Source organism: Brachyhypopomus gauderio, chromosome 14, assembly GCF_052324685.1.
Source record: "Brachyhypopomus gauderio isolate BG-103 chromosome 14, BGAUD_0.2, whole genome shotgun sequence".
NCBI classification, from domain to species: domain Eukaryota; kingdom Metazoa; phylum Chordata; class Actinopteri; order Gymnotiformes; family Hypopomidae; genus Brachyhypopomus; species Brachyhypopomus gauderio.
The window spans coordinates 19407754-19422746 of NC_135224.1; the positions used below are offsets into that span (position 1 = coordinate 19407754).

Sequence of the window (14993 nt, forward strand, 5' to 3'; positions counted from 1 at the left end):
AAGCTCTTATGATATCTCAACCTGCTTTAGGATTTCTGGATTTGTTCGACTTCCATGCGATTGGTGAGAGACATTACTGCTGAGCTGATCCAGATGAATTTCCTCATTCAGTTATCATAAGTTATAAAATTCCATATAAAAGTTTGCATTTGTGTGGGTAAAAGCTGTGTTTTCCTGTCAGTTGGTGAATCAAGCGTAGCCCTTGAGTGAAAGCCAAAGTAAAAGGGCATTGAAATGATGTAAGTCTGTTCTCCCGAATGCACGGTGGAGCGAACATCAGGGTGGAGGTGGGACACATCAGGCCGGGGTTCTCTGGAACGGTGGGAGCTGTCGGAGGCAGAAAGAGCCGACGCATGAGTGATGGAGAGGGGGGCGTGACATCCATCACAGTCGCCCGCTCTCCCAGCAGAAGCTTCTGTCATTTACAGACCCCTCGCTCCTTACGTACTCATAACTACAGGTTCCCAGCAGAAGAAAAACTCATTTCTGCCTTCACTACATGCAAACATTACTTTCCATAAAGCTCCTTTTGTCTTAGCGGGAATCCTTCTTTAAAGATGTGAGTCTTTCTTTTTTTAAAAGATGTGAACAATGACTCCTGTGACAGCCTGGTCCATTTGGGGTTGACTCATAACTGCACGTACCCTGCCAGATACCCACCTGTGCAGGTGTCAGGTAATACGAGTCTCATTCATCGAGCTGGCACACTTGTGTTCAGCTCCCAGCACACTTAAACCCCATGCCATAGCTTCCCAATACGTCGCCTGTAATGGACCATTAACCAAACATGCATCACCATAATGGCTGGTAATCTAATACCTCACAGTGACTTCAGTAAGCATCATTTCTCCAGGAGCATGAATGTCCATGGCACGATGTGACAGTGCATGCTTCAAAAAATAAATGACGAAAATTGAGCCGACGCTCAGGACCCAGCGCATAAACCCTTTTAATGACCGCAATAAAGAGGTATGACTACATTTAATGGGATGAGGCTGACTTTACCATAACAATCGATAAAACTGTGGTCACAAAAGTAAATCTTGACTAATCACATTTATTTATTCACTTTTATTTTTCGATTTTTTGTTTATCACAATGCCTACGGTCATAACCAAGGTCATAAGTCACCCAAGTCCCTTTGAATTTACGCTTGAATATACGATGCATTCTGCCAATGGTTTATGGTGCAGGCCCAGCTGGTGGAAAAGCTGCGTTTTATGTCTGTGGTCCAACACGCCAGGGCTCTGTGTTAGTGGGGATCGACCCCGTCATCAGGTTTGTGCAGGATAACGTCCTGACGCCACTGCCCTGCCAGGAGGAGGCGCCCGAGAGCTTTAAGAAGCGATCAGGTCACGGAGCACGACGACGAGCGGTGTTTACGGCCCGGCTTTGACGCTACCGCCACAGAGAGCGAAGTGTGTTTTAAGGGTTGTTTTGGAGGTGGGGTGACAGTCAAGCGGTGGTGGGGGAATAAATATGGTCTTTCATTAAGAATGCGAGGCCTGTACATTCTCACTCCTGGTGTAGCAGCGTGCGGCTTCAGAAGGATGATACGTTTCTGCAGCAGGTTACAACCCAAAAAATAAGAAAGAGATGTAGCATTTCCATTCTGTTTGTTTTGGATTAGGTAGGGAGGGTGATTAACCACATAATGGCAAAGTAATTTCTCGTCGGTTGACTGGAGCCTTTTTTTTCCCCTGAAGTTAATACTGAATCAAACATAAGTCACAGTTCACTGTGAAGGTGACGAATCTCCTGTGATGGGTGGATGGTACGTCTTTGACCCATGAAGATTCTCCTGTGATGGGTGGATGGTTCGTTATGTCTTTGACCCATGAAGGTTCTCCTGTGATGGGTGGATGGTACGTCTTTGACCCATGAATATTCTCCTGTGATGGGTGGATGGTACGTCTGACCCATGAAGATCCATGTTCGGGTCAAACTCAAACAGTCCCCCTCTAGTTACCAGCTACAAACAGCAGCTACTGTGCTGCACACTGTTGAGCATCGCGTCCACATTCTGGTAGCACGCGGCCTCAGATGTCTGGGAAGCTCGCGCCCGCTTGGACGCTTGATTAACGGAGAGACGATCCTTCACCCCGCCTGGGCCCAGCAGGGAAGCACCTAATCGTGGCGCTGTCAGCGCTCGGCTTTGCCAGACGCCTCATAACTCATAACTCCTCCTACCAGTGTGTGATTAATGCGCCTCCTCGGGGAGCACAGAAGCTCCTGCAGCATCAAACCCCAACTCCGCTTACAAATATTAAAGACATACGAAGGCCGGGAGCTTAGAGCTCACGCGTCCTGCAGGGTGTTGATAGGATGTTCTAGTCTCTGGCCTCCCGTGAAGAGAAGAACCACCTTTTAAAATTGTATTATACAGGTGCCCTGATTTGTGTAGAACAAAAACACTACGATGAAGGCCACCAGCCTCTGTGTTCACATCCTTGCGCTCCTGTGCGTTCTCGACCCTGATTAAGATCTCGACACACCGAATGGGTTTTCATTTTTCTTGACAGAAAAGCGTGCAGTGGTTATGCTGGGACGGAGACCTTCAACCGCACACAGCTTCAGCCCCCCCACTCGTGTGGAGGCGATAATTACGCCTCACCTCTATTTAGATGCAAAGCAGTTCATTACAGGTATAATGAGTTTGAGAATCCTATTTGCATCAGCTGAAAAAGTATAAGGCCACAATATAATAGGCAATTTGAAGCTGAATGCCTTATATATTGTTTTTGTTTATTTCTTTGTTAGTTGTTTGTTTATTTTAGGTTGCAACTTGGTGTGAGAACTTGAAGTTGTTGAGTTTCTGGTTTTAAATATTGGCATATGTCTCTCTCGTATAAATATCCAGGTACATGGTCTCTCTAAAGCAGGCCGCGCTCAGTAGGATGGCCAGCACAGTATTGTCACAGAAACACAAGATGTACGCTTCAATGGATGAAGAAATACACAGGGAATATAGTAGAACTATCTGAGTGTTTGTCTTGGGAGAAAATGGCTGACGTGCGTTCCCAAACCTGCGTGTTCCTCATGCCGTGTTTGACCGACTTGCTGATGCTCTTCCTGAGGCTTTGAAGTTTCCTCTGACTGTGTTTCTGACCTCTGCTATTGTGCTTTCACAGTTGTGTGTCCTTGGTGAGAGTGTTTTGCTTTTAGAGGTCTGTCTATTTGCTAGATTGTACTTCTATTCAAGTGGGTTTCTAGTGCAGAATTGTTTTCCAAGGCTGTATTACATTTGGGTTTTATTTATTTATTTGTGCATTTTGTATCTGTCGTTCATGGCGTCTCCATCTGCACAGCCTCATAGTCCACGTGTGGGGGGAGCTGACCTCTGACCCTCCACCTCCCCCGCGCAGGAGCAGGGCAGCTCGTCCGTCCGTTCTACCTGTTCGCTGGAAAACCCATTTAGGTTGGGTTCTGACGTTAGCCCGTGCTGTGGAACTACATCGTTGGGTAGCAGCAGCCTTTCTGCTGGGTTCAGCAAGAGGGATCGGAGCCATTAGCGAATGAGAGGGGTTTACATAAGGATGGACTGAAGAATGACCAGTGACCCGTGGACAGTGTAGAACTGCACGAACAAGTTACAGTTACAGATACATATACAGTTACAGTTACAGATACAGTTACAGTTACAGAGCCCCACCGTGGTCTCATACATGTCTGTATCCAGTGAAGACAGCAGTAAGAGATCCAACAACTGACGTTGTAACACGATAAAACAGATTACCGCCTCTTCTGAACACCTCATTGTGAATCTCTCCATGGGCCACACAGATGTCTGAGGAAGTGTGTATTAGTGAATTTAACCCGCGCGTGGTCTTGTAAGCTTTTAAACGTTATGTTTCAGCAGTATATGAATGAATAACTAGCCCAACGCACATTCAGGATGAGTCTGGTGTGTTTCCACTGTTCATTTGCAGGAACTATTTTTACATCTCCAAAATGCTGAGCTGATCTGTGCAGTTCCTCCTTTAAAAACAATGTCCAGCATGAAAGTATATTGTGTGGTTGTTCGTTTTTTTCACACATTGCAGTAATTAATTCTGTGCCCTAAACCACACTCATATGTCTGTGTGACATTAATCAACAGGCATTGATGCAGGTTCTTTGAGCGGATATTTATTATTAAGATATTGACCGGGCTAAATGGCTTCCACTGCTTTGCTCTGAAGAGCAGCCTGGTCTTGTGTGATTATCACATTGGAAGAAATTGTGGATGTTTTGAGTGTTTGCTAAACTAGACCTTTAAACACCCACGAGCCAATGGTGAGGAGGTGGAAGAGTTGGAGAACATCTTCGATTCTCCTCTTCTGCACTGGTACTGTGGATGGCAGTGTTGAAACTGTAGAGGTCACATTGGCTAAGGAATACACGGTGCTTGTCACACAGGTCATCGTACAACCACGTTTCAATCACAATTACCATTATTTGAGACACTGATCTACTTGGACAGACGAGAATGTGTTGTGTCCAGGATGGACAATAGCTCCGTCCCTCTGTCTGACACGTTTGAAAGGCTTCAGTTGTCCATGAACCTGATCACGAGGTCATGCGAGCAGGAGACTGAGATTAGACAGTGCTGCTTGCTTAAGTGTGTCACAAATACTAACGAGGCTCCGTCTCCCGGCAGGACAACACAGCGGGAGAGAGAGAGACCAGTGGAGAAAAAGGATATGTAACTAACAGGGAGAGAGAGAGAAACAGAGGAGAGAGACAGACAAAGGGAGAGAAAGAGAGAGAGAGAGAGGAGAGACATTCTATTACATATTGGTGTAATTTCTCCCATGATTCTTGGGTGATATTTACATCAGAATGAATCACGTGGAAAAGGACACAATGCACTGTCTCTGACTTTAATGATGATGATAGCAACAGCACAAAGCCCTCCTTATCAGTAATGTGACAAAGATCATACTTAGAAATGCACAATTCTGCCGTAGTGACTCGGAGAGAGGCAGAGATAGATAGAGCACAGCTGGGAATGGAGCTGTGGTTAAACTGGTTATACTGGTTGAACTGGTTCGGCTGAGCTGATTGAGTCTCTGAGAGGTCGACATTTCTCACCGTCCACATCTGTGAAAACACCTTCAGTTTGGAGGAATGCCAGTACGAGCTGAAAGCCAGTTGCCAGGAGTAACGGGCTCATTTGAATGTGAGAACGTGCCTGAGGTTTGCCGGTTCCTGCCTGCTGGATGATTTCTGGCACGGTGTCTCGTGTTCTCCCAAATGGACACAGGTGTCCGCCGCTCGGCGCTACACCGCAGGAAACTGCCCAACAGGCTTCTGCCAAACATTACACACCCAAGCCGGGTTGCCGTGCGCCTGTTGCCAGGGTTTTCTGGAAGCTCCTCCCATCTTCAGCAGCCTCATAAGTGGCGTCTGCACGTTTCCCTCTGATCTGGTGTGTAGCAGCTCGTTACGTGAACCCCGCCCCTGCCCCGCCCCTGCCCCGCCCCTGCGTGCCTGCCCGATGTCTCTACACTCTTGTCACTCACCCGTGACAGCAGGCAGGTCGTGCGGGGTGAGACAGACGATGGAGACAGACGCCCTACACAGCGTGGGGCGGCTCCCCTGGGATTGCTTCCACCGCACCGTGGATGATCTCAAAAACTTTGCGGCTCTGCTCTGACATTTATCTTGCTGCCTTTGTTGTTTCAGACGAGTTCAAAGCCTTTCTGAAGAAACTGCCCAGCGACCGCTTCCTGAACACTTCTGCCATCCTGAAGCTTTGGAGCTCCGACGTGGCTTTGCAGAGACGACACGGTCTGCTGGAGGCCAGCACCAAAGGAATCCTGGGAAAAGCCCACAAGATAGTGCGCAAACTCTTCACCCTCAGCAAACGCTGCCCCAAACAGCCAAAGATCAGCCTGCCCAGAGACAGGTGACACTGTGTACCCCACTAAATATTCTGTAATGTGTGTCATAATTGCTCTCAAGTTGGATTTTATTTATTTTGTGTCAATGGATGAAATTATACACTGTTGCAGCTGTGATAAACCTCTGGCTCAGGTGGGAGTTCTGGCACAGCTCAGCTTGGATCAGTTTGGCTTGGCTTAGCTTGGCTGCAGTCTGGGGTTTAGAGGCTCCTGGTGGTAACGCCAACAGTAGTAAATTAAAATTCTCAGAGAAGTGGCACAATCAACTGATATGCAAATTGTATGAAAAAGACGAGGAAACGATAAGCAACATGCAAGAAGAGACAGAGTCAACTGGCGTTCAGTAAAACCACCAGACCTGATCCATGTGCCACCTGGGCTGGATTATCACACCATTGTCTGGTTTCATTACATGTACATCTGGTTTTCCATGTTCTGAACATGTTAACTGTCCCTGGGTCTCCATCCCTTACACAGTGTGAGGTGTGTGTCATTCAGCCCAAAGAGTTGAGAAGCACTGCCGTAATCCCGGGTGTCGTAATCCCGTAGCGTCTGGGATTACACAAAAGCACAATCATAATAGACGCCTGAAGAGCTGAACTGGCACAGCTGGCCCTGTTCTCCCATTCCTGACTCACTTTTCCAGTTAAGCAGCTGAACGGTGAAGTGACAGGGTGCCTCTGGCCTGGCCTTTGGCTGATCCCAGAACAGACCGAGAGAGGCTTCAGTAAAATTAGTTTACACTGTTGTGTAAATGCAGCCTGTAACAGCATCCGCCTGTGGTCTTCCCTATTTTTTAGTATCGTTTTTGTTTCTGTGTTTTCTTTTATCTGTCAATCAATGACTTCAATCCAGAGCAGAGACTCGGGGAAACCGTGACAAGCATCTTCTTCAGAGCGTACATGCCCTGGATGACAAACGGCGATGTATTGAACCGCTCAGCAAAGTCACTGCTGAAATATTTAATTGTTCAATAGCCATTAACATTCAGCCTTTTTGTTTTACATTTAAGGGCATGACTTCTATCGACAGAGAACGAATTAAAAACCTAAAGTGGACAATGGTTAATGTGTTTAAACAACATTAGCTAACATTTCATTCCTGTTGCCTTTAAACCACTGAGAGTGAGGAGACAACGCCCTCTCCATGGGGGACACGATGTGAGTCTCGGTGAGGGTCTGGTTTGGAGACATTAAAAGAGTACATTCACATACTCAACAGCTGTCATTCAAAGGCAATAATTTAGTAGTTGGTGCTGTCAGAAACGCACCACGCTGAGCCATCAGTGGGAAATGGCATCTGGAGACAAAATCACAGAGCAGACAAAAGAAGTGAGAGAGTGAGGGACAAAGAGAGAAGGATGGAAAAGGAGAGAGAGAAAGAAGGATGGAGAGAGGTAGAGAGAAAGGGAGAGAGATGGAGAGAGAGAGGTGGAGGGAGGTAGAGAGAGGGAGAGAGAAAGAAAGAGATGGAGAGAGGTAGAGAGAGAGATGGAGAGAGATAGAGAAAGAAAGAGATTGAGAGAGAGAAATATGGAGAGAGGTAGAGAGAGAGAGATGGAGAGAGATAGAGAAAGAAAGAAAATGAGATGGAGAGAGGGAGAGAGATGGAGAAGGAGAGAGAGAGGGATGGAGGAGAGAGAGAGAGAGTTGGAGAAGGAGAGAGAGAGGGATGGAGAGAGAGTGTTTGGAGACAGGCTGGGAGTCTGAGAGATGGAGGTGTTTGGACTCTCCAGGCCAGAGTGAGAAGACCTTTGTGCGGTGTGGTTAGTGGGTGCCCACTGTAATCAAGCACTCTAGGAGAGTGGCAGGTTGTAGTTAACACTGTCCGCTGAGCAGACCTGCACTTCAGTGCCCCTACCTGAGGCCGCCATGGCTGCCTGGTGGCCCGTGTGTCCGAGTACGTCAGTCTCTCCAAATGTATAGATCTGTTAATCACGCTGTTCTGGACAGTGTCAGTGCTGTTAAACGGAGCATAACTCATCCAGATGTTCACTCAGGTTGACGTAATGTGTGAAGATGTTCTGACAGAGTGTCTCTGGCACATCCACTGTTTCCTTTCGTAAGTAGTATTGAAAGCCAGTAGACGACGGGAAGTGTTAACAGAGCTGCTGCTTTCACACGTGAAGGTTCCTCACGTGAACTTCCACACTGAGGCTGTGCTACGTGAGGGGGTGCAGGTGGAGTAGAGGCAGGTGGAGGAAAGGCTGATGGAGTAGAGGCAGGTGGAGTAGAGGCAGGTGGAGGGCTGCAGGTGGAGTAGAGGCAGGTGGAGGAGAGGCTGATGGAGGAGGTTCAGGTGGAGTAGAGGCAGGCGGAGTAGAGGCAGGTGGAGGAGAAGCAGGTGGAGTAGAGGCAGGTGGAGTAGAGGCATGTGGAGTAGAGGCAGGTGGAGTAGAGGCAGGTGGAGTAGAGGCAGGTGGAGGAGAAGCAGGTGGAGTAGAGGCAGGTGGAGTAGAGGCATGTGGAGTAGAGGCAGGTGGAGTAGAGGCAGGTGGAGGGCTGCAGGAGTAAGTGCAGGTCACAGGCATGGGCAGCATTAGTTTACAAGTGCTTGCATCACTGCTCTCCTTATCACTATGGTAACACATGAGTCCAAAAGCAGTCACCTGACAATCAATAGTAAATTAAAATAAAAGGCCATTAAGTCCCTCCCCCCAGTGGGTTTCCCCTCTTCATCCACTCCTCCCCTCCGTTACTGTACACGCCCCTTGGTCAAAGGGATGCTTGTAAAATACAAGCAAAGATCACCTCGATTAGCAGAACGACAGAAAGTCTTGTGTCAAGCCTTGGTGGAAGATTCTGCAGGAGTTTAGTAGAGTTTTCATGTGGTCCAAAGCTGTGCGTCTGTAATTCCCTTAAACCCACCAAACCCCAACCATGTGCTCACCACCGTGCTCTGTCTCTGCAGGACTATGGGCTTCTGGCTGAATCGAGTGCAGTCTCTGCTGTACTGCAACGAGCGCGGGGTGCCGGGCCGGTTCTCAGAGGAAGCGCGGGGGTGCGTGTGCGGGTCGGAACCGGCTGCCGCCTGTCAGGGCGCCGTGCCGTGCCTGCTGGGCGAGTCCACGCTCTGCTCGTCCTGCGCCGCCGACAACCTCACGCGCTGCGGGGCGTGCCGGGCCGGGAGCGCCCTCCACGCGGGCTCCTGCCGGCCCAACGTGGCCAGCTCGCTGGACCACTACGTCAGCCTGGACCTGGACGTGCCGGACGCCGAGGCCCGGCACCTGCTGCGCCGGCTGGACGGCCGCGTGGAGGTCCACGCCATCTACATCAGCAACGACGTGCGTCTGGGCAGCTGGTTCAACCCGGCCTGGCGCAAACGGATGCTCCTCACGCTGAAGAGCAACAAGAACAAGTCCAACCTTCTCCACATGCTCATGGGCATCTCCTTCCAGATCTGCCTGACCAAGAACAGCACGCTGGAGCCCGTGCCCGCCATCTACGTCAACCCCTTCGGGGGAAGCCACTCGGAGAGCTGGTTCATGCCCGTCAACCAACCGGACTTCCCCGACTGGGAAAGAACTAGACTGGACTCGTCTCTGCAGTGCTACAACTGGACGCTGACGCTGGGCAGCAGGTGGAAGTCGTTCTTCGAGACGGTGCACGTGTACCTACGCAGCCGCATCGTGACCGACGACCCCGCCGCCAACGAAACTCTCTTCTACGAGCCTCTGGACCTGGACGACCGCTCGGCCAACCTGGGCTACATGAAGATCAACAGCCTGAAGGTGTTCGGCTACAGCATGCACTTCAACGCCGAGGGCATGAAGGACCTCATCACGCAGCTGGACTACCCGTACACGCAGGGCTCCCAGGACGCCGCCTTCCTGGAGCTCCTGGAGATGCGGGACCGCGTGAACCGGCTGGCGCCGCCCGCTCCCCAGCCGCTGGACCTCTTCTCCTGCCTGCTCCGACACCGGCTCAAGCTGTCGGCCGGCGAGGTGGCCCGCGTGCGAGAATCCTTGCGCAGCTTCGCCGCCAAACTGCCCGGCGCCTCCGAGCCCGAACTGGGCCAGCTATGCAGCTAGTTCATCCCCCCCGCAGGGGGCGGGACTGCGAACGAGACGGACGGGGAGGACGAGAGACGGAGGACGTTCGGGGGGACAGCTGTATATGTTATGTGTGTGGGAGTGAGTACGTTTTATTTGAAAAAGGCTCGACGCTCCTGAGCAGCAGAAAAACAAAGAAATACAGAAATTATAAAAGCAAGCCATGACTGATTAGCACGGGATGTGCACACGTGTCTGGATCTGACGTAGACTGGGTGGAGCTATGCCTTTTGGGCGGAGCGATGCTTTAAGGTGTAGCTTTGAGAGAGAGAACTTTGTTCCTAGCCTTTCCTGCCGGACGTTACGTAAACCGTCCGAAAACAACAGGACGCTCCTCTGCTGTATCTTATAATTCTGGAAATGTGGGTATTCTTTGGTGATGTCATTGTTCAATCTGAAAGGGCCTCGTAAAATAAGGGTTCCATTCTGATAAATGTCTGCAAACACAAGGGCATCCCAACGGGGCATCACTCAGCACAGAGGGTTACGCTGCTTCTGAACTTCATCTGGAATCTGAGATACTTTCCGGGCAAACATATATTGGAATGTAGATGCCCTTATCGGAGTCTGTGCATTCAGAGATCTGACCTAACCCAAAGGTAAACAACCATTGTGGCAAACTGAATGGTGAAAGCCTGTTTTTAAATGTTCACTTTTTTGAGATGTTGATCTTAAGATAACATATGTTGTTTTGATGAAATATTGTGAGCAGCTTTGTAAATATCGCTCCGTTATCAGTTCTCATTCAGGCGGGAAAAGCTGCATAATGCTTCTTTGGTTAGAAACGGTTTGTACTTTTTTCAAAGTGCAAAGACCAAAAAACATTTGTTACTCGATGAACACCAGTATCTCTTTGCCTTATGAAGTGGAGTGTGTGTTTGGCTATGGAAGCGCACCCAGTCAACTCGTCACCTTTTACATCAGTTCTCGTTATTCTCTTGTTTTCCTTCCTTAGTTCTAGTTTTAATTGCAGTGATTACTAATCTATAAGGCATAATATGTCTGCTCTGTACAAACACAAGATCCATTTTGAAGACCTCTTTTAATATTGGTGTCATAATAATGCCACATTTGCTTGTGTACTAATCCACTGTAATGGCAGCCAGTGACTCGTAGTGTGTGGCTGAGAGTTTCGTGTAGCTGTGAAGCAGGAAGCGACGGCCCCGATCTTGGACCTGGGCCCGTGAGCGCGAGGCCTTTAGAGGCGTCCTGTCCGCTCACGTTAGGATTCGGGTCTCATCTCGTCTGGGTTGCAGACGCGCGTTCTAGATGGGAACTCAATACTGCTCATGAAAAGGTAATGTTCTTTTTGCAAATACAAGTCAGAAGCCCATAACACAACATCCATCTGCGAAATCTGCTAACAGGCATGTCATCTGTCAATGGGTTCATTTTGAATTTTGGCCAAACCAAGGCCTTATGGGTAATCCAGGGCTCTTATGTATACAGACACTCTCCCTTTAGCCATGTGTGGAAGCCTATGCCCAACACAACCAAGATAAGACGGATGTTCTCGCCATATAAAGGTGAGCGCTCGATTAACGAGACTGATGCAGACAGCTGAGATGTCCCCGCCAGCTGTGATACGTCCAGGAAAACACGACTGAAGGGGGAACTTTTGTGGGATGAAGTTTGTAAACACAGATTGTTTATCAATCATATAGGAACCATCTCTCCACTAAGCGCCTGCGTGGACGTGCGTGAGCGGAGCTCCTGTGCAAAGATCACGGTTAGTCCTGCAACGTTCGCTGGATTACGACAGCCATGCTAACATGGGTACGGTGCGTGCCTGTGGTGGGGTTTGCAATATAGGAAAATTATTTCTATTAAAACATTTGGATTCTGTATTTCCCTTGAACCCAAGAAACAACCTCGTGTGTGCAACAGAGGAGCCACAAAACTGCCTTTGATCCCTAACTATTACTAAAAGGGTGATTCGCACTGGAGAAACCCGACTGGACCATCACTGGGACATGAGAGTAAGTTTGACGTGGACGTGCTCTCAAACCTGCACTACATGAATCCGTCTCTCATCTGTAAGCTTTTACAGATTTTATAGTCTGCTCTTAAAACGTGTTAATCCCAGCTGATTTTCAAAAGCAAAGTGGCCATCTTTCATAGTGCTTCTCTGAGCTCTAATCACGCCTTCACTTCTCGTCTATGTCACCTATAACCTATTTTCAAGCCATTTGCACCGACTGAGTTCAAACGGCAGTTTAACACGCTCGTGCATCTCTTACATCCCTTGAAAAGATAAAATATTAGTTTCCTTTAGCGTAATAAATTATTTACGAGAGGACCTTCAGTTTACTGCATGCGGCAGCATTTGCGGTGAGACTTGCAGTTTAAGATCGGCTACAGAAACTTTTCGCATCGATACTGCTGCGGAGTTTGACCTAGTTCTTGTGCGAAGTAGCCGAGTTCCTCTGAGATTCTTGCCATCCCAGATCTCTGAGGAGAGAAGGAAACGCTCCCTCCTTCGACAGGCTTTCAACGCCAGCAAAGCAGCTTCAGCACTCAGAGGTCAATCAGCCGGCGTGTCAGGGAGGAGACGGAGGGTGATCGGGGAATTCAGACTCGCACATGCTCACACAAGCCTTGTTTACGTCCATATTCATGAGACCGCAGTTTACTCTTTATGGTAGATTGCAGTCAATAAGGCTGTGATTGGAAATAGTGGTTTTCTGAGGTGTGCGTCTGATAGCCAACCACCCTGATAACTGCAACTGTCAGAACAGAACACGAATGGCAGTGATCCTACCGCCCGAATCCAGATGGGTGGGGCCAGATGGGTGGAGCCAGATGGGTGGGGCCAGATGGGTGGAGCCAGATTACAGACTACAGATTAGCTATAGGAGGAAAACGGCATGTGTCCGGTCTTCATCTTACACAGCGTCGGGGCGTTCGGAGTCCTGTAGTTCTCCAGAACCTCAGTCACACACTCCCAGTGTGAGTCATGTCTTTTTCTGGCATGTGAAATGTGGTGTGTTCGGGTTTATTTATTATGTGTTCGGGTTTATTCATCGGGGCCGTTTGGCTTCATCTTTGTCCTTTATCGCATGGATTGTGACTCACTTTTGACTCACTGATAAAACGCAGAGTGGCGGTGGGTATCTGGTTAAGCCCCACCCCTCCGGCCCACTGGTGCAGCCCAACCGAACGCTTATCGCCAGCATCACAGTGTAGTGATTTGACCCAACACCACCCCCCCCCCCCCCCCCCCCACCTCCACCCCCAACTCCCAGATGTAACAGTTTTTGCAGCTTCTGGTCAATCTCACACCCCACGGTGCCACTTCACATCTCAGACATTTTCCATTTCCTAGCAAGCATGACATGACTGCCCATGCAACAGTCACATCAATAATAAATAGGATGCACCTAACCAAGCGTAGGTGTGTCTGGGTGGGAGGAATCTTACCAACGCTGGGGTCATGTTCTCCAAATGCCTTCAGCCTCTGTGCACTGTCAGACTGGTATATCATCTATCACCTCTGACACGCGAAGAAACAGGCATCGGGACCCAGAGCGGAAGTGCTGAATGTAAATATTCCCTGGCTGATTGGCTCCTTTGAAAGACAGCGTAGCGTGAAAGAGAGGTGTGGCCATCAGCACACACTCCTGCCTTTTGGAGTCTGTTTGCTGATATGAATTCGGTTCATGCATTTTCAAATGTCTACGGTAGACCCTGCAGAAACCTGACACTGGCAGACTGGTTGTGAAATGAAACATTGAACTTTATTCTTTTACTGTTTCAAAAAGTCCATTTCTTTCTCTTCAGTGTTTTAACAAGATGTAAATGTTCTTAAATAATAAAAGTGACACAATTATTTCCCCCTACAATGTCTGTAAATAAAATACTTTAATGGATAACTGTTTGACAAGATTTACATCATTTACCAACATCTCTTGTCAGCTTGCTTTGAACCAAAGGAAACGTTTTATTCAGAGTCATATTGATAATAGATGAGGTTTCTGAAGATCAATTTTACTTCCAGGTCATGCTGTTCTGTGCCTTGAGCTGTGTTAACTGTTTATCACTGCTCTCTGACGTATGTTGACAAATGTGTCCACGTTGACCTTTTGAGTAATGCACATCACACTCCAGGAAGCCCAGGAAGGGACCGAATCTGTCCCGGATCCGCCCACTGCCTTAGGAGACAGCAGGACCGACGAGTCCTGGGCGGAGAAGACACACCAGGCGGAATGAGGAATGCTAACACAAGCGTACCAGAGGGCCCAGGCCGAATTGACACTTGCTATTGGTTTATTTGTTCCTCATAAAGATCCTGTTTTAAAGGGATAAAAAGGTCAAGAAAGGGGAGAAAGCTCCCTAGGACGCTAGTGCACTAGAGTCCGCAGCTACAGCCGAGATGTGCTGATCGATAAACTGATTGTAGGCTGACAGGCAGACGGGGGGGGCTGCTGAGCTGAAGGACATCAGCGCGGAGAAGGACAGGAGAGGACAGGTGACAGCTCGCCTTAATGAACACTCATTATTCCTCCACAGGAAGTTGGGCGAGGAGAGGGAGCAGGATGTGGCAACTCTGTTTCCTGATGGAGAAAATAAGATGTGATTGGTTAGCTGGGCCGAGAGGTCCGTGGGGAAAGTCGGGAGTATAAAAGGAGGACTGGTGTCTCCCTGCCCCACGGAGCCTCCTCCCCCACCTCCTCCCTGCCCCACCTCCTCCCCCTGACCCTATCTCTTCCCTGCTCTCCTCTGCTTGTGCTGGAGGCAGTAGAAGCCTGACAGGGGAAGAAGAGTGAGACACAGTGAGACACAGTGAGACACAATGGCCCTTAATGATCGGAGCCCATTTGAAGCTGGAAAGTATTAAAAGAGACATCAAGACTTCTCTCTGTTTATATGGCTCCAGTGTGTGCGTGCGTGTGTGTGTGTGTGTGTGTGTGTGTGTGTGTGTGTGTGTGTGTGTGTGTGTGTGTGTGTGTGTGTGTGTGTGTGTGTGAATGTTCTTAAGGGTCCTGCATGTGTGATGCAGCTTGTGAACAGAGATGAAGTTAATTAGGTTGTACGTGATGGTGGGGTACAGGATTAAG

The 14993-nt window shown here is 48.9% G+C and overlaps 1 protein-coding gene across 1 annotated transcript in view; it reads left to right on the top strand.

Moving 5' to 3' along the window:
* The window catches only part of brinp2 (bone morphogenetic protein/retinoic acid inducible neural-specific 2), a 93972-nt gene extending 80200 nt beyond the window's left edge, over window positions 1–13772 (top strand). Inside the window, exons 7-8 of the mRNA XM_076972127.1 lie at window positions 5668–5890; window positions 8796–13772. Coding sequence (XP_076828242.1) covers window positions 5668–5890; window positions 8796–9915 — 1343 coding nt within the window. The 3' untranslated portion in view covers window positions 9916–13772. The remainder of the gene's footprint in view (window positions 1–5667; window positions 5891–8795) is intronic.
* The last annotated feature ends 1221 nt before the right edge of the window (window positions 13773–14993 follow it).